A 20876-nucleotide genomic window follows, 5' to 3' on the forward strand; every position below is an offset into this window, starting at 1 on the left:
ATTACATGACAGTTAGGATCACGTGCCACGATTCACCGAATATTTTACGCAACTTGAAAGGATGTCTACTGATTTCGAATTTATTTCCAACGAGCTTTCTAATCCAGACCTGAATTCCTTCATACATCTTCTATTTGCACCGAAATCTTCGTGAAGTTAAGCATCCCCGTTCCTCGTAATGCGACTAATTTACGACTCCTTTTCGTTGATACTTACGGTAAGAGACAAGTTAAATAATAAATATTCGTAAAACGAATCTTAAAGAATTTATTTGGAAATATGATGTTTCAAAATTATTACCAGATTTATTTCAATCATTAATTAGTAAATTTATCAATTATTATATACTGTAAAAATGTTACATACTCTAAAAATCGATGATCGTTTTGCATATATCGAATATAATAAAGAAAGGTTGATTTCACCGTTTAAAAATACGCATGTATAATTTAAGAAACTCGATCGAAACAAAAAAAATTACTTACCTATTACCTAACTTATTAAAACTTTCTCTCTTCGTTAATTTGTTCCTTTTCGCGAATCTCAAAAGAAATTCTCGCGTGAATCGATGGCCGCGCACACGAAGAGATCGGGTTCCCATTTTCGCAGAGATGGTGGTGGATTCAAAGGTGGTCAGTTGCGCATTGTCGGGTATGATTTATGCTGATTAAGACTGTGGTAGCTAGCGCTATCGCCGACTTGTAAGTCATGGCCAGGTAGAGAGAGGGCGACTTGTGAGTTGCAAGGTGGCTGGGTCTACGAGCCGCGGGAACGTGGTGTGACAGTGTCGTGGCTGGTAATTTAGTGCGCACCAAGGTTTCTCCCGTATAACGCATTTATACAGGCTATAGCTCCGTCTCTGTCCCGTCCCCTGGGTTTCCCTCGCTCTCGCTCCATCTCCCTTCGTTTCTCCTGCTTCGGAGACGCTACACCGTGAACGCGAGCGCGCGCGCATGGCCATAGGTAGAAGGTTGGTACCTATAGGTATAATATAGGGAGTGAAGCGAAGCCCTATTCAAAGCGGATGATTCAGTGGCCGCTGCTGCGATCGGATAAGATCTCGTAGCACGCCGCCTCGTCCATTTTAACCGCGAGTCTAACCAACCTGTAACTACGTAACCATCCACCGATCCCTCTTTCCGCGTCCTCCTCCTCTTTCGTGACATCTCGCGCGAACGAGTTTCACGCTTAACCGCGATCCCCTTCCACCGAATTTCGTGTTTATTCACGGTAAGAAGTAACCTCCGTCGCTGTCTCTAGTTACTGAAAATCGGACCTTGAAGCCAGGCTCGAGCGTGTCGAATGAGATAAACGAACGAAACTTGACACCGACGATTATCGATTATTTTCGATACACGCATATCGACGACAAAGTCACATTTCTCCGTTCTCTCGTCGAAACATTAATATTATTAGTTGATAAATTATGGCCGCTGTAACATTATTAATCAAGGACAGACGAGGAGATGACGGGTATAGGCTGGAACAAAAAAGAAAGCGGAATTCCATTATTCTAGTTCTCGATTTTCGCGAATAGGGGGGCGTGATCATTCCAGTCACGCGAAAATAATAATGAACTCTCATAAATCAAGGAAAGTTTCGAGAGAACTCTAGTCTCTCTCTCTCTCTCTCTCTTCCATCGTCTACGAGCTAGTCCATTCACGATATCCGGACACTGCGTGCCGATATGCCAACCGGCTGCCAAAAATGTTTCTCGTACCGGCAACTTTTCTGGCGCGTTCGAAAATCTAGCGGAATCAGGGATACGCCACGACCGATTAGTCTTCTGTATGTCGTCGTTTTCCGCTCTCCCCCCCTTTCAGCCTCGTTTTTCCCGATTTTCACCCCGCGCCAACCACCCTCGGCGCCACAGCGGACAGTAGTGGATAGCTGGCAACGGCTTCGAGACAGCCGCAGCGATTGCTTTTTTTTTTTTTTTTTTCGGCACATAGAACAAGCTCTGGCCGAGGCTTTTCGAGGATCTGGACCCAGGGTTGAGCGAGCGTAGAATAGAAGTAGGTAACCTTTGGGATTTCGACTTGATATATCGCGGCAAGACGATCTACGATCTACCCCGAGAGTAGACCGATATAGACGCTGGTTGGAATGTTTTATGCAAATCGAGAATCAGGAAGCAAAAGGAAGCCTTATGAAAATGAAACTTTTAACCTGGCCAGGTGTGTGGAAATAACCGAAATACCACCGGTTTCCTAGCTTACTCCCACGTTCTCTTTTTCATTCTTTATACCGGTTGATCGTCTTTGTTTTTTTTTTGGTTCCTATTATATTAACGAATTAACACCGTTCGTGTTTAAGCGAGGTTTCGAATTAATATCGCAACGATCACGTTTAATTGAAGTTATTTACAAACGAATAATTTTCATTCCGATTTCTATCCATCGATTTGGTCAAAATGGCGACTCGACGTAATAAGAGTACACAGCATCGTTAGATAGATCGACGACCGATGGGGTTCTCGTAACGTGCAATTCCCGGCCCATTCCAAGTGAAACGAATCAAAAGTTACTGTTTAATTTATTCGGATAGCCTCGAGGTTTTTTGATCATCCTTTCAACGACGACCGATTTTTGCATGCACGTATTATGCAGCGTCGTCGATTCCGGAGTGAAGGCTCGCCACGCCATCATTTCGCTCCACCCCTTATTCCCACTATTATCCGAAATGCATAAGATCGGTACGAATTTGCGGCTCGCGGGCCCCCAAATATCCCCTTCGACCAAGTTAACGGAGTGGACCGTAATTGAACGGCTCGACGTCGCGGAGACCGATTTTTTGGAAGGGATAAAAGATCGTGCGCGCAATTTCTCGAGCTGCATTCTCTCTTTCTCTCTCCGGTAATCATAGTTTCTTGCCGTTAAGCGTGATGGCGTCTTGGTCGTTGAAACCGGCTCTCCCCACGCGCATGCGCTCGACACGGTACACTTGCTGGTGGGGGGGAGAGAGAGACTCCTTCGGGGCCCTCGAACTTCGAGTAGCCGAAGAAACACGGTTCCTGTGCTCTCTCCCTCCCTTAGTCCATTCCGTGTACAGCCAGTTTCGTAATCCGTATTCTCTTGCAAATTATCGGATAGATCGATTTCTGGTCGTACGCTACCGCTCTTTTGCAACCTTTCTCCTTTTATCGGATTGCATTTTGCGGCCAATTCTATACTGAGATGAATGAAACCGTCAGGTATGATATGATTTTTGAAGGTATGATATATGAACTTGATATCAGTTTTTCAAGGCTTTATGGTTATATTACATTAATAAAGATATAATTTTCTTAGGTTTATATTTTAATAATAAGATATTGTTATCTTTTAATTCGTAGAAATTAATGAATGACAAAAGTTTTCGGGATCTGGATTCTGTCCAATCTGTTAAATTCGACGATCTTTTTCTCGAAGGAATTTAACAAAGTCCATCTTTGGCTTTGATCAAGTCCATTACCGATCGTAAACATAAAAATCTGGCAACGATGTCGTGCGACGATGTAATTAACGAGAGTAGAAATAGATTTGCATGTCACGATTGATTATTGTCGAGGCCTAAATGAATAGCCATCCACTATATCTTGCAAATTATCGAATTATCTAGCCCAGGTACTTGTTAACTGGTACAAGTTAAGTCATTACTGCGGAATGCCGTCGCGCGGGAGCATGCATTATACATTAATCCAATCCTGTTATAAGTCTACGATGCGCTACTAGCCATTTTGTGTTTACCGATCATCCATCGATACGGTTGCAACCCTTTCTAACTTTTTAACGCTGAAAGTACCAAACGAGATTAATTAATTACAAATTTATTATTTTCATAAATATATCAAAAACGTGCATTTATTCTTCTGGTAAAATTAATTCGAAAGTATAATTATTCTTTTTTATATTTATTACTTTAATTCTTTTATATATTTTCGAGAATCTTTGCATTTCGTATAATTCAAAAGAGGTTAGAACGTGCATCATAATGTTTTTTCTTTCTGTCACAGTTATATCGGATAATACGTTAAGATTTAGGCGACAGACTGGAATTTATTACGATAACAAGAGAATAAAAAGATTTATCTGAAATAAAAGGAAAAATTAAATTATTTTTTTTTCCACCTTATCCAATCAAAATTTCATTTAATAATTCCAAGGAAAAGAAGAGGGATTGTAATTTATTCGATATAATTACAAAAGAGTAGATTTCCTCCGTGACGATCGAGCAAACAAATTCTTTCCAAGAGATGGAGGGATATAAAAGTCTCGCGTCGCATTTTTCCTATTCCCATTCAAACGAAGCGACTAACGATCCGGGGAGGATGCACGAAAACGCGGAGAAAAACGCTCTCGCGGCCAAGTCGAATCCGTTCTTTGTGAGGCCAGAAAGTGTGCGCGTGCACTCTCTCTCCCTCTCCGCCCCTCTCTCTTTCTCTTTCTCCGCTCGTCCGCAGTCTCTGCTCGAGGTCTCTCTGCCTATAGAGTTGGAAATAAGGCGGCAATAAAGCATATGTAAAATATATTCTGGAATTCCTTTTAGGACGCAGATATATGGGTGGTTGGTGGGTCGGTTGCCCGCTGGTAACCGCGTCCCCCTTGCACATCCAATGCTGGATATACACGCGTGCTGGGGTCCTTCGTATGCGTGTACCAACCGCGTGAGTTTATAGATGCGAGCCGATGTAAGTAAGACGGACGATCCGTTTCGTTAGATGGTGTCGCGGGGTTACCCACCTGTATCAAACTCCGCCACCTACCTCACCCTCCGGGCCCCGTCCTTTTTCGTCTTTCCGTTCCGTCTCCTCGCTTCCTTTCAGCTTCTTTCTTGTTTTTCGGCCGGCCATTTATATCTCGGCCCATTTGCATCGACCACCATCGGCTTGTACACGCCTTGTACACGCTGACGTTTCGTACGAATTGGGTAAACGACAAACGTGGGGAGAGATTGGCTGCTGCGACCCTTCAGAAAGGGTGTGTTTCTTGTCGTCGCTTCGCTCACGACGATTATAATTCCTTCTTCCTTCTTCTTCCTTGAGCGTGGAATTCTGTTTAATAGAACAGAGGAGAAAAATCATATCGATCTCGTATCGCAATCGTTCGAATCATTCCATATGGAAGAAAACCGCAAATTTGTTTTCTTTTTCGCGATGAAAAAGAGACACCTACGAAGGAGGCCAAAAGTGAATCAGAAGGAAGGTATAGGTGGAAATGTTGGGACGGAAGAGAGCAACAAGAAGGAAGAAGGAGACGACCCATGGTGGCGTCGACTGCTCGAGGGGAAGAGAGATGAGGGGAGAAAGAAAGAGAGAAAGATATATGGAGCCGCGAGGTGTCGCCTTACAACCGGCTCGGTTCGCTTACCTACGAAGCCTCTTTTGCATGCCATCTCCTCCACCATCTTGCCTCGCGTTGCTCCTTTTGCGCTCCGTTCCCTGGAACGTCCTCCTCTTCTTTCTCTCTAGCTTCTCCGTTCGCGCTGGTCCGCCTTGCTCGCGATGCACCGTTGCATTCGGTCTTTGCATAATTATTACAGTTACCACGAGTAGCAGCTGGCTTGTCGTTGTAGAAGAGAGCCACCTTGTCTCTCCGTTCGCCACTGCCACTAACCCGGTAAACGTTGTCCTCTCGCGCCAGGCCCTACTCGAGCCATGTCCGCCATAGTTGAACGAGCAACGCTTCTCGCGATTCCCTTCCTTTTCTCAATCGAAGGCTGGCCAATAGCTTTTAATATCGAGGATAATTCGACGTGTGCTCTTCGTATGGAACAAGTGGCCGCTCGAGTCGAGTTTATTCAGCTCCTCTCCAAAGCCACTTCGAAAGGACGTGGCGTTTCGTGCAGCGTTTTTCGGTGAAGCGAAGCAGGTTCTTTTATTAGATTCTACTCGAGCTCACGGATCCGGGAGTTACAGCTGCTAGAAACGAAATTCGATCCTCGTCTTATCTCGCTTTTTTAACGACGGTCGTTAGAGAATGACGAAGCTAGAGTGACGGCTAGCGAGAGACGAAGAAGGATTGAAAACAACGCTCGAAGAAGTTTATGACGGTTGGTTTCCTTGTCGAATTACTCGCTTCGCTGGCTTCAAAACAGATTAATCCCCTCTCCCAGCGTCGTGGAAGGTATATCCACGACAAAAGGTCGAACGAATAAATCCAACGATCGGTGTTGTATGAATATTTTCGCTAGTTTCCCGTTGAAACGCGGATTCGCTCGTTCCTTTCTCGCGTGTCTCCACCTCTGGAAAGTATCGTTCAATTCGCGACGCAGAAAATAATGCCGTACATTTAAATGAGCCGTCTCTCTCTCTCTCCCTCACGGGAATACCATAGCACGGAATAGTTTAGTCTCGACTACTGATTGATGAACGAGGACGTGAGTTATGGACGACCTTCGCGCGATTTCGTCAACGTTCCAGCCGACGTATCCGTACGGACTACTAATTCGCGGCCTGTGGCTAATCGTTTTTGCAACATTCCATACTCTCGGCTATGGTAACCAGTAACAAAAAAAGAGGAAAGGGGGCGCTCCACATTCTCGAAGCGGAGGGAGACCTCGCATTACGAAAGGAAGTGTATCGCTACAAATTATAAAGGACGGACACAATTACCGCGGCAACGTAATTTTCAACGGGTTCCGACAAAATACGTACGTTCACGTGAAACTTCGCCTCGTGGCCGCTCTCGTTTCCCGTCTCCAACGATCTCGAATGCGATGTTACACGCGTTCACGCCCATCGTTTTGAGCGAATTATTACATCGATCCCAGGCCAGATAGCGCAGTTGCACAGAGATGGCCGAGACATGGCCAGGTAATCACAGGGACAAGCAAATACGGTATTAACCTTTAGAGGAGAGCCACTATAGTCGCGCTCGACTATAGAACTTGAGAAATAGCTCTCATCCATGTACATGTATTTATGGTACATAATAACATTCGGTATATAAATATACACGTGTATACGCGACCAATTTTTGTTGTGTTTTGCCAAAGATAAAAATTCATGCTTTTACGGAAAATACGAACGCGAAGAGATAATTGGAAATAGACCTTTGTTTTATTTCCCTCTTATGATATTTGATTCGCGGGTCCGTTGAAGGTTAAGGACGAGATCGAGTCGCGCGGCCGGGATAAACGAGTGTCCCTTTATCCCTTGGGGTTTCAGTGTCGGATGGCGGTGTTTCGCGCGTGGGAGCAAAGTCGCCACCTTGCCCGCGGCGCGGCACCACGCTTATTCAAAAGTGGCTGCACGTAAAGCCGATATCTTATTCTCGAATGCTCCATTCGTTCTTCTTATGGTATATCCTGCTGGCTGCCGGCGACATTCTTGTCCGCGTCGCGTAACTTCTACCCTGCCACCCCTTCCCTTCCCTTCCTCCCCCTCCTCCTCGCCTATCCGCCGTTGCACGGTTTCGCCTGATCGCGATTGCGCCGCGGTAACGACAAGTTTACCTCGATAGGCCAGAGAAACGCGTGGAATAACGATCCCCACTTTTCAGCCGTGAGAGAATCTCTCGCGGGACGAATGTCGCCGCGAATGCGCCTCCCGGTCCTTCGACGTCCGATCGCTTCCTGGTTCGATTCCTGGATAGATCTTTCGACGAGTCGATATTTTAAGAGATATTTTTAAAAGTTGTAATTAGAAGCGTATAAATTTTTCCAGAAACCTTCCACGATTCCGTTCACGAGTAGAAGCTTCCGGCGAAAATTCCCCTCCTCCTATACTCTTTCTCTCGAAACGGGGAGACAACGAGCTCCACGTGTCCCCTCCGTGTTCGTTAGCTTCCACGTGACTTATTAATTACGGTTGACTAACGCTCTCCAGCTGTGGCGCAGCCTTACGCCGAAACCTTACTCACCTCTTCCCTTCTTTCCTCCCAACTTTCTCTCGGCATTTTCTCCAACTAAGGAGCAGCCCTTAACGGAGGGGCACGAGAGAGCGGGACGAGAATAGTAATGGGCGAGGGAGGGGAAGAATGAAGGTCGGATGACGAGAGAGAGAGAGGAAAGGGGACGCGTAGAAGAAGAAAGGTGGGACAGAGTGGAAGAGAGACGCTTAGGCAGTAACTCACGCCCCCGAGAGGATTACCTCTACCTTGGCAAGCCTCTGGAGGGAGGGTGTACCCCGTCCTACGTTGAGCTACGGTCTTGCTGCGTAGCTACGCGTTCCTCATACCGAGTGTCCCCGGGAACTCTCGCAAACGCAGAGTCTCCGCTGCGGCCGTGAACGTTCGCGTTTCGGGAGGGACGTATACCGGAAGCTTAGGGAACTTACGACACATCGTGTTTCCAAAGGCCTTCTAATTGCGTTTACGATTTACACGGTCAACTTCATTTGGCCGGCAAGAATTCCTCCATCGTAGCCGATGTTCTTCCTTCTTAAATTAAATGTTCGCCTCGGCTGATACATTATTTTTTTCTTTTGCAGCTTGGAATTGATACGATTATTTTGAATCGTAGGCGAGCTGGCTTAGAAAAGAAGAATTGAGAATTTTTTTTAGAATTTAATCTGTTTTATTAATCGGGTTTTAATGCGTAGATCGAAGATTTTTTGTTTTTAATTTCTTTAAAGTTTTTGGAATTAGTTTGAAGTAGCTGTAGTATGGATCTTTTTAAAAATCTGAATATGGAAGACTGTTAAGGATATCATAGGATTGGAAAATAGATTTTTGAGATAGATAATTGGAAAGAAATATTTTTAACTGATTTACACGGTCAATTTCATTTGGCCGGCCGATGTTCCTCCTTCTTAAATTAAATGTTCGCCTCGGCTGATAGATTATTTTTTTCTTTTGCAGCTTGGAATTGATACGATTATTTTGAATCGTAGGCGAGCTGGCTTAGAAAAGAAGAATTGAGAATTTTTTTTAGAATTTAATCTGTTTTATTAATCGGGTTTTAATGCGTAGATCGAAGATTTTTTGTTTTTAATTTCTTTAAAGTTTTTGGAATTAGTTTGAAGTAGCTGTAGTATGGGTTGTTTCGGGTCTTTTTAAAAATCTGAATATGGAAGACTGTTAAGGATATCATAGGATTGGAAAATAGATTTTTGAGATAGATAATTGGAAAGAAATATTTTTAACTGATTTACACGGTCAATTTCATTTGGCCGGCCGATGTTCCTCCTTCTTAAATTAAATGTTCGCCTCGGCTGATTATTTTTTTTTCTTTTGCAGCTTGGAATTGATACGATTATTTTGAATCGTAGGCGAGCTGGCTTAGAAAAGAAGAATTGAGAATTTTTTTTAGAATTTAATCTGTTTTATTATTATATTAAGGTTTTTGGAATTAGTTTGAAGTAGCCGTAGTATGGATTGTTTCGGGTCTTTTTAAAAATCTGAATATGGAAGACTGTTAAGGATATCGATAGGATTGGAAAATAGATTTTTGAGATAGATAATTGGAAAGAAATATTTTTAACTGATATCGCTTGATCAAGAAATAAACATTTCTTAATAACAGTAGTTGTGCGAAGGAATAGTGCCTGAAATTAATGGTTTCGGGTTCAACGAAATGTATGAAAGATTCCCGAACCTATTAACTTTAATACCAGAACTACCAACCTATAACGTATATACCTCGATATACCATTATAATTATAAAGATAATTACAATTACAACGATAAAGCATTAATTTTATCGAAAATGCCTCTCTATATCTGTAATAATTTCCAAAAAAAGAATCAAATAATTTAAAAAATGCTTGGTATCGCTTCATCGCGATTTACAGTAGACGAAATTGGTGGTGTTTGAATTAATCCACGTAACGAGAAACGCGAGAGGCTTTTTCAATCGATGCGGTAACTAACCTCGAAGGTTGCAACCCTCGCCTCAAGAAGAATCTCTCGGGGGTGTATCGCGGGAATCCTTCATGCTCTCAGGCCAATTCACTTACTTTGATTCGATTGACCCCCGCGTATGATCGTCCAAGGGATCGAGGGAACGAAGGGTGATGCCGTCGCCTCGTGTTTTGCGAACCGTGGATCGTATCCCTGGCAGCAATCAACGTATTGCTCGTTCTTATTAGAGTTGGCACGGACGAGCTCTCTTCCTTGTTTATGCTCGGCCACGTCGAAAGTTTCCAATAAGGGATGGAAAGCCCTTACCCCATGGCCGTTCTAAACGAGCCGAGAGAATTGGAATTTGCTTGCGAAATTTTCTTCGCGTTCAGGATGATTGCAAGGGATCGATCGTTTTCGCGTGACACGCCTCTCTGTTTTCCATTTTTCTTAAAGAAATTGGTACGGAAAAGGGTCGTTAATTATCTTGTTACATTTTATTGGGGATTAATCAGATTTTCTAATAATAACAATTTCGTTATTCCTTGTTCTGCACATGTTTAAAATATTCAAAATTCAATAATTATATTAATCTAATGCAAGATGATATTCGAAATTCGCTTACATCGAACGACGAAATTTTGATTTCCCATCCTTTGACCTTAAATTAAAATCGAAATCTTCCCTGTAAAATAATGTTCGAATAAAACATTGGGATTATTTTTTATACAAAATTAAATATTAACTTGTACGATAAATCCGCCATCCTATCTATAATACCCCGACCTCTCCTAAACGCCCGCGGGTGGCTATTTATAACGATATATAGGAGAACGTTCTTCTTCTTTTTCTTTTTCTTTTTTTTTTCGAAAAAAACAGTGAATTACGACGGAAATATTTTCACTCGGCCTAAACGCGCTACTCTTCTTCGGGAACAAGTTGGGTGATCGCCTCTCTGTCCCCCCTATTCGAGCCTCGAGAGATGTTCCTCCTCGTTTCTCCAGGATGAAACACGTTTCACGGTCTCAGCATAAAATTTATCCACCCCCTTGGTTAAACAGCCACGCACGCCTCCTCTTACTTTTCCGGGGAGCGAGGCGGCCTTGGAATTTTTCCCTTCAACTTCGTTTCACCCCCCACGCGATATCCCACGGGGCGTGCGTAAACTCGAGGGTGAGCAACTGCGATGGCTGACCGGGGTTCGAGGGAGGAGACGAACGATAGCTGGCTGGATCACGAGAGACCAAGAATCGCGCGAGAAGATTTATCTTTATTCCTCTCTTATTATCTTTGTTCGAATGGAAATAGCCGATTTCATTGAGAATTACTTAATCCCTCCATTTTCATATATTCGTCCACTGATCGATCTCTGTAAATTTAAATCTATCATAAGAATTATTCATCGATGTTTTATAATATTTTAACTCGCCGATAAAGATTTTTTTTTTTTAACAAAAATTAATTCCGCTTCACGATACGTGGAAAGAAAATGGGATCGAATCCGGATTGAAATACAGCAGGGAGTGTCTGGATGGGAAAGGCGGTCGATGGAAAATTAAAGAAACCTTTTGCGAAGGAAGGGAGGCTGGGAACGGAGGAGGCGGCGGTGCTTGTCACATTTTCTACTTTGCGGAGACGTACGAGGCCGGCTTAATTGGCCGAAGCCCCGGTTTTATTTATAAGTTCGAGCGGAGTCTATCGAACCCCTCCCGCCGCTGTGTTGCGGCGGAATACCGGGCCAAGGGAACGATATAACTCCGACGAAACGGAAAGGTAGGGATATTATCTTTCTCCCTCCCCTCCCCTCCCCTCCTCTCCCGCTCTGGGGTTGGAAAGGAGACGCTGGAGGAGAGCGCGTGACAAATAACCCTTATAAACGTTTCCCCATAACTCTGCGGCTCTCCGCGAGCCCTGCTTGACAAGCCGAAATGAAAATCATGGGGACGTTGCGCCGCCGCCGCGAGACCCATCGTGGTGGGAGAAAAGCGCGAGAATGGGGGAGGAGGAGGGCGGAGGGGAGTGGACACTTGATTACATTGCGATAATATACATGATGCCGATATGAACTCTGCCGCTGCCTGTTGTTGCTCGTCTGCGCGCGATATTGTATAATGGCCAACTGGAAATGGTCCAGTGGCGTGGTGGCGGCTGTTCGACGTGGCGCGCGCGTCGATAATAGATCGGCACGGATGCGATTGTAAATATGACGCGTTTATTGCTCGCCCCGTTTCGAATCGAAATGTTGTTTCGCGAAAGTGTGCGCACAACTGGCCCTGATACCCATCGAAGGATGGAAAACGTTTCGCGCGCAAATCTGATTCGAATTCCGTTCGGATACGAGATTCGTTCCGTCCGGATAGGAAATCGGCGATAAACTTTCTTCCGGTTAGCTGGATAAAAATTATTGCGAAATTTATGAGAGAGTTGCGTTATTTGTCGTTCGAACGGTGTTTAAAGGTGTTTAAGATGTTTTGTAAATTTCTTTTTACAATGTGTATTTTTTATTTATTTTCGAGTCTTTTGGTATAAAATTCGAAAAACAGTATTTTGACGCCATGTTGATTTCGTAGTCACGTGATTAGTTGGTGACGCGAGTAAGTGGAGATTGAATTAATTTCTGATTAAATTCGTATTACCTTTTTTCGTGGAAACGATCGAAATATCATTTTCGTCACGATTATTTCTCGGTATTAACCATGGAATATGTACTCCCGTTATTAATTATTCGTAATAATTAAGTCCTTCGAGTGAAATTAATTTCTCGGTTTATCGCGCGGTAACCGATAAAATAATAAAATGGCGTTTAACCAAAATTAATTGTTCCGGGTGAACGAGTCGACCGGCTAGGAAAACATTTGGGATAGGGAAAGGGTGTCGTCGAGCGGTGAAAATCGTATTATACAGGGGACGTCGTTTATGTACTTCGATATAAAGCGTATGCGAGCAAAAGACTGGTTGCTTACGGGCAGAGGGTTGCTTTGGTCTCGGCTGTTGGCAGAGGTGAAACGGGAGGGTTTTTACGAGGCAGTAACGGCCGATAAGGTGAGCTTGAGCCCCCACAGACGGGTTTATTCCGGTACTGCACCCAAGTGGCTGTTCGACAGTGTACCTATACTGTCCTACGTTCTCTTACTTTCTCCTGGTGGCTTGCTGTGACTTTGCCATGCTCTATCTGAAACCGTTTACGCGCCCCTTTTCTCCTTTCTTTTTTCCTCTTTTCCCCTCCTTTTTTGTCTTCAACTCGTTCTTTCTAAAGTCTCGCTTAGGAGTTATCCCAGCCTCTTGGCGTTATCGACAATGTTACCGGGATTTCCGAGTTGGCTTCTTCGAACCCGTTCACGTCTTGCACATCCCGAATACCGGTATTTGTAGCTAGGCGATCCAAAGAAGAAAGACCGGATTAAAAGATCTCGTGGTCCGTTCGAAATTGTAATACGATATAATAAACTTTCTAGAAGTAGAATTTCCACTTGGTAGATTCGACGATGAGTTAGTTTACTTGCTTTAACGTTTTAAACGAGATACGAATAATCCAAGATCGATATTATTATTTCTAATATCCTTTTATAAGGATGTATATAATTGCTGGACATTCTAACGTTTCGTTTCTTATCGCTCGCTCAATTTCCTGTAAAATAAAGCGTGCGTTAAAACGCTGCGCGAGTTAATATTTCTAATACATACAATGCACGCTATCATAAAATTTTGCTACAATATTTTGCTATAAAAACTTCAATACTTTTTGCGAATTTATAATAGCATCGTGTTATTCGTGTGTATATAACCTTACCTGATCTTTAATAAGGCATTTATCATTCGTGGTGCATATCAAAAGGGATAAATTACTTAGATTTTTAATTAGAAGATCATTTCTTTCAATACATAATAACAAATTTTTACCGTACAAAGATACCAATAACGTTCGCACCTTCTGAGCTAAACCTTCGAAAGAAATAGTATGTACATATATATACACATGCATTTGGTCGCGTGTGTAAATGTATTATTTCGATAGGACACGCGGTTTCCCCTCGGGAAGCCTGAAAACGAGGTCCACGAAAAGACACGCGATCTCTTCCCTCTGTGGAGCTCGTTTGAACGTTTGGCCTGTGGTTTTGTTGGTTGCAGGAGCGAACGGAATGCGCAGGCGCGGCCGCCAGACCTACACGCGCTACCAGACGCTCGAACTGGAGAAGGAATTCCACACGAACCACTACCTCACCAGGCGGAGGCGGATCGAGATGGCACACTCGCTCTGCCTGACGGAACGGCAGATCAAGATCTGGTTCCAGAATCGGCGGATGAAGCTGAAGAAGGAGATACAGGCGATCAAGGAGCTGAACGAACAGGAGAAGCAGGCGCAGGCGCAGAAGGCAGCGGCAGCAGCGGCCGCGGCTGCGCATCAGCAGCAAGCGGCCGGTGGGGGACCGGAGGGGGCCAACTAGGGGTACGCCCTGCACCGGAGCCCCCCTGACCACCCCACCACCAATCCACACCACCCTCTGCTAGCACCGCAATGTACACAGCTATATTAAAGGTGAGTGACTTCTTCGATACCAACCATTTTTATTATTTTTTCCTCCTTTTACCCTTCCACGTTTATCTTTTGCCCTTCCTTCTTTTTTCTCTTCCCTCCTTTTCCCTCTTTCTTCTTGCTTCTCGCTTCTTCGCATTCACGCTTCCTCTCCCTCTCGATACTCTTTCCCTCCTCCTCGCTCGCTTAACCTGTTAAACGCCAATTTCTAGCTCGATCGAAAACACCTTCTGTGCGCGGGGATCGGCCTCGAGATATTTTATGCTTTCGGAAATTGTTTCAGGTTCGAAATAGTCGTACTAGTCGAAAATATGAAGAGATATTTTTTTTCGTTAATTTTAAAAATTATAATACTTTATATCAAAATTTATATAGATAGCTTACGAAATTTTCTTTACGTATTCCTTTTCTTACAGCGACATAAAAGATTGTAGATTATTCCGAAAAATACGCAATTACATCGCGATTTTAATCATCCGTCTTGGCATAGAATCAAACTAGACTTCTTATAACCAGTAAAATCGTATTAAAAACGCATCGAGAATTTTCTTTCCTATTCTTCGTCAAACAAATTGCCCGCAATCATAGAAAGCTTACGTTTCTCGTGGCTTGATAAATCTTCCAACGAGCTAACCCTTCCGGATTCACGAGGGGTGAGAGCCGTTGGTAAATGGATTCCTCGGCGAAGTTGAGCAATTCCGTTCCGCGAGGTCTTGAGCATTAAGCCCGATACATCATCGGCGAAAATTACCGGATCCCGAAGAAAACGTCGGCTAGAGTTTGTTGCAAATGGTGGGGAGGGTCGGCTTTTAGCCGACTCCCCGGCCTTTAAAATTAAGTTTAGCCGGTACACTTAATGAGGATAAACCACCTGCGAGCGTGCCTCCATAATTTTCTAAGTTATTCTGTTTGCGTGCATTTAACTCTCTCGCGAGCCTTCTGCATCTCGAGGGTGGTTGTTGTTGCCGAGGCAACTGGTCCAAGCTTGAAATGTGGCTCCATCGTGATTTCAATATTTTTCCATATTACAAAGGATATACAGACCGTTAATGAAGCGACTGCAATTTGCAAGATTCTCCTTCCCAGTTTCTCGCCATTGTCGAAATTATCCCTAAAAAAAATTCGAACTGCAGCGAGGATGTTCAAAGAAGGAAAAGGTGAAATCGTTTTCGAAAAGGAGAAGAGAAAAAGAAAAATAGAAAGTTTTTGGCCAGGTAGAAAAAAAAACAATTTCGCCAAAAGAGATGGCAATTTCTATCGTTGCACGTTATCTGGCTCGAGAATCCTCCTTGGTATAATTTGTACTTCGGTCCACGGGGCGGCCATTCGTTCCCAGAAAACGAACGACCCTTCGAATTGCCAAGGCAATATCGGGATAAAAAAAAAAAAAAGAAAAAAGAAAAAGAAGAAGGTCCACGCTTTTTCTGCGCTTTCACGAAAGTCTCTCTCTCCCGACTTGCTACGCTGACTCTACCCGGCTTTTATGACTCTTTCCATGTTTGGCTGGGAAAAAAAAGGATTCCCGGGAAATGTGCTCGCCCGTTGAATGCTTTGTGCCGGCCATGCCGACATGCCGCTTTCGTTTTGACTCGTTATTACGTTCGTCCCCTCTATCCCTCCTCCTCTTCTCTTTCGTGTTCACCACGCTGGATTTTCTTTGTCCTTGTAACCAGGAAATTAATTATTTTCGAGTCAACTTCTCGTAATTTGATCGTTGCTCTACTTGGAATGGTTTCTCGTCGAGATTTTTACCTTAAAAATGATAAATAGAAGGGCAAGTTGATTCTATTATCTTCTTTCGATTTTCTACGATATATTTTTTCAAAATCTCAATAATAAACGTACAACAACGTACAACAATAGTGTTCAATCGGGCATTAATAACGAACAAATATTCTTGAAATTTTATTTAAGGATCTCATTAGGACTGGAAGGAAGAGAAATTCGCGCGATAATTCTTACCCGATTGCAAATCATATCCCCCTCCTCCTGGTTTTCCAGATAAACGGAAAACTTTATAAAGTTCCCTTTTGTCGGCATCCTGCCGCCAGAGCAATTCACCAATTAACTCCACGAACCGCGTTGGTAATTGTAGGCTGTAGCCCGAAAGCGTGCCGATTCCACGATACTGATCCAGTTCTGTGCGCAATGTTTAATCGATGGACTCGTTGCTCGTCCGACTTGTCGTGCTTTTCCCTTTGTACCACCCCCGATGTGAAATCCGAATTTCGCTTCCCTAGAAATCACTGCACGCCGTTGTTACAACAATCTTAAAATAGGATTTTAGCCTTGCAAATAGCCAGAGGCATGGTGCATGCATCATGCATGCACTGCTAGTCCGCATCGCGCATCAAAGTCTCCACGGAACGAGCCGATGTTCGAAAGATTGATAATCAATAAACGTATAAGATACGTGTCTTCTTTAATTAAAAACAATTTAATTACGATGAAAAATTATCGAGAATTCGATCGTTACTTTCACAGACCGTTTGAATTTTAGCGAGAATTAATAAGAAATGGTTAAATTTCTTGGAACGAATTTTTATTCTTATCAAGATCTATACCGAATTAAAGATTTCACGAAAGAAAAAATTCACAAAGATTTACTTATGTATAATGTAGTACTAGAACCAGAAATGAACAATTTATCCTTGAAATTTCTCTTATCCCACCGATTATTATCCGATTTCTTTCTTTATTGCTCGCGTTCTTCATCGGCGTAACCGCGTGCCGGTTTTTACGACGCAAAGTAGATCGTTAGGTTCGGTGCATGGAATACTGCCAGGAACTATAATCGCGTTACGGTGGAACAGTAGCGAAATTGCGGCGGTGGAAGTAACGTCATCGTATCGGGACGCGGAATCGATTAGCGGGACGATAAATTACGATTTGAATTATATTACCATATTAATTACATATTTACGACGTTATTTATTAGGATCGCTCGGTGCGCGCGCGCGCGCGCGTCTCTGTTGCATTGTTCGCGCCCTCATTAAATCGCGCATTGATAGCGGAGGGGCCGCATTAAATTCGCGACTATGCCACGCTTCGATAATATAACGAGATATACATATTTCAGGGCCGTTTTTTCCATACCTGTCGTTGAATTTGCGTGAAATTTACATTTCATTGTCGGCGCCGCTCGACCGCCCGTTTTTGTCCGCTCCGCCACCGCGAGGAAGAAACGGGGACCGAGTCCAATTAAGAAAACCCACTACGCGGCCGCGCTATCGTCGTACTCTCGTAGTCACGGCTTAAGAATTTGATGGACCTCTCTTGAGGCGTGCTTCCATACGTCACCCCTTTTTCGTCGCCTAAATAAAGAACGAGACAACGACAGCCGATTTCTGTCTCTTTCTTGCCCGGCCACGGGCCGAGTCGATGCCATGACGCAGATATACGCGAAGATAAATTTTGACAGTGAACAAGAAAAGGCAATTTAGAGGAATTCCGGCGATCTACTTTTATAGGAAAGTTTGCCCGTGTATGGGTGATAAATCGCGCCAACGAGCCCGAGTTTAAAAGCTAGAAATATTTAAAGGTACATATCTCGATTCCAAAATCGTGTTTCCGAACGAGGATTACAGATCTATGGACTTCTCAGAGCATCTATGGAGTTCCTCAGATCCAACTTTACTCTTTTTTTTGCGTGAATGTTGATCTTGTTTATATTTATTGAATTATATAACAATTTTGAGCTTGTAAGATAATTATCGAACGTGAATTTTAGAGTTGTATCATAGGAAATTTGTCGAGACGATATTTTAACGATGATAAGTTTTATACGATTTTGTCTATGGCATTGCGATGCCATCTAGTGGCTTTAACGACATCGAAGTTAATTATGGCTGCCTCACTCCTGCTTCCGAGGGCGTGGTTAAGGCGGGGACGAACGGCGACGAATATTTCGTCGTATTGGCTCGTCACTCTGTATCGGTCATCTGTTCGTTCATCGATATAAATCTTTGTTTTGCGAGAAAAAAAAATTTTTTTCTCGATTATATTTTACGATAATCCGAGTGCGAAAAAGTATGCCAATATTTTGAGACAAAAGGAAACGAGAAAATCTTTGAGGTGGAAAATTTCTGTGATGCTATATTTTATTAATTGGTCGTTTCCGTCGTAGATGGCAGCACGGGTCGACGCATTCTCGGTTGATAAAGCTACCATTCTGTTTTACCGACGCCTCAATCGGTACACTTAATTTAGAAGTCGCTCCTACTTACCCAGCTTAACGCTATTCTACGGTAGTCCAATGATTGCCGGTAATGCATTTTATGGGTGTTTTTATCGACATGGTCGTACAGTAACTTACGTTGATGATTCTGGTTCTCAACGTAGGGCTCCGCCGTTCGTGCAAACTTGACTCGGTATACTCGGAGACTCGTGCATGTGCATCGTTGTATATGTATGCAGTTGCGCTGACTCGGCTGGAATTACTTGCATTTTCCCGACGAACGCATTCTCACAGCTATTCGTCAATAATCCAATAAAGCCGCGCTACTAGCGGCCTCATGAAGACGGAATAAAGTACCGACAGCGTGTGATTTTATTGCGCAGTAAAGCGTGATTCCGACAGATTGATGTACGATTTTTTCTTTCTCTCTTTATCCCATCTTCTTTCTCTTTCTCGTTCGTTCTTTTACGCGCATATATTCAACTGCTTGCTCGTCAAACGGTAGGTCGGGGGATCTTTATTGGCTGTAAAGGAAGACATTTTACGATCCATAAAAGCGTTTATAGCGCTCGAGCAGTCTTACCTCGGTTCTTACACCCCGGTTATATCCATTACCCCTTCCGCGGCCTTTCCAAGGGCGGCCACTGGCACGCGCTCTCTCCGCTTTGAGATTTACAGGTTACGCTCCCGGTAACACCTCGTAAACTTGGCTTAACGACTTTAACCGGGCCTAACTGCTTCCTTCCTGCAATCAGACCCTGACCTACCTCCCGCGTAGACGTCCTAGAAAAATTTCAGCGTGACCATTGCCCATGAAACCACTATCCCTTTATTTCCCATTCAATTTTTAATATTTATGACATCCCTCTACTTCATGAGGGATTATTTATTATCTAATACTTATCTAATCGAATATTCAATATTTATTTTCTTTGAAATATATAAAGAAAATGATGCATTCTCGTAATTCTCGTAATACTATGCTATCGATTCCATCCATTAACAAATCAATATCTTTCGATTGACAATTAACCATATTTTTAATATTATGAAGTTAAAATGTACATGTGCACACCAGAGATTCATCCTGTGTGGCAGGTGCGTACGAATTCTACGTCAAAACGTGCTCTTTCTCGTGTCTTATGAGAGACCGGACCATTCTGTCCGCTGTTTTATGATTTGTTTTGATTACACTTCATTACCATTTTACGCCTTTCGCTGCCACGTAACTGGCTGGCAATAACTCTTCGTTGTTGATTCTATCGCGACGTTTACGACCGTCATTATTAGCTGATACCACTTGAACTCTCGTAAAGTCTACGCCCGTGCGTCCGGGACATCCGCTTGCACGCTGGCTAACAGGGGGGGTGGGGGATTCCCGGTCAGAGGGTGGTTGTTTGCGGAGAGGGGAGACTTATGAGTTGCCGGATCGTCCGGCAGATCGCGCCCTTGTAGTTCACTACGTCTTAATGCCATACCTCATTTATCGAGATCTCTTCTTCCTCTTATCTCTCCGCGACGAATCATCGTAGCCTTGGGCTTGGAAACGATTGCGCCGGCTCTTATTCTCTTTCTTTCGTATCTCTCTCATCTCTCTCCTTTTCAACTCTCGTTTATTATCTTTCCTTTCATTTTGCGTACACTTATACTTTCCATCGTAAATTCTGCCTTGAACGATCGGGAGCCGTGGTACTGGGATATGTCTCGATGATTCGATGCAAACTCAAGGTATCCAGGAAATTTATTTGTCATCTGACAGATGGATAATTAAACATTCAAAGTTGTTTATTTTTTCTTTTCTTTTCTCCTCTTTTTTTTTTTTTATTATTTTCTCTTATGGATTTATGAACACACATTTCGAAAGGCAAGATCATATATTAATTCAGACCGTAGATTTCCCGTGACGAATTGCGAACAGGCAACAACGGCTTGTATACTCGGTTGTCGTGCGTTCGATTCATCTTCTCGTGCTATACGATCGGTACGAAATTGCTCTGAACGTAAAAATATTTTTTTTTTCCCCTCCCTTTCGATATTTCGTTTTTAATTATGTGCAAAATCCGAATACAAAGAATACACGAATCCACGAATCCCGTTTTAATCTACACAAACTGTCCACCGGGCGCGATACAACGAATTTTCGAGCGGTGGTGCAGCACGGTTACAACGGCTCGCGCGAACGAGCATAAACAAAAGCTTTTTCGCGCAGCTTGATAGCTTAATAATTGTGGCCGCTGATCCGCGCCGCGAAGGAAGCCGCGAATTTAGTAAAACCCGGTTTTGTACAACAGGGGTATTAGCATTTAAAAGTGAGCTCTGCGCCCCGTCTGGCGGCGCCATTGGCCCGCATTTACACAACAATGAGGGGCCGCACTCTAAAAACTCCCAGAATCCCCGGGCTCTT

General features: G+C 43.5%; 1 protein-coding gene across 6 annotated transcripts in view; it reads left to right on the forward strand.

The window, feature by feature from the left end:
- Positions 1-20876, forward strand: part of LOC108000310 (homeotic protein ultrabithorax) — a 144675-nt gene that overhangs the window by 111908 nt on the left and 11891 nt on the right. For all 6 annotated transcript variants that reach the window (XM_062086475.1, XM_062086473.1, XM_062086472.1 and 3 more), the window contains one exon: positions 13890-14298. In XM_062086475.1, coding sequence (XP_061942459.1) covers positions 13890-14206 — 317 coding nt within the window. In that variant the 3' untranslated portion in view covers positions 14207-14298. The remainder of the gene's footprint in view (positions 1-13889; positions 14299-20876) is intronic.

The sequence above is a fragment of the Apis cerana genome, linkage group LG16 (assembly GCF_029169275.1).
Source record: "Apis cerana isolate GH-2021 linkage group LG16, AcerK_1.0, whole genome shotgun sequence".
Lineage (NCBI taxonomy): Eukaryota > Metazoa > Arthropoda > Insecta > Hymenoptera > Apidae > Apis > Apis cerana.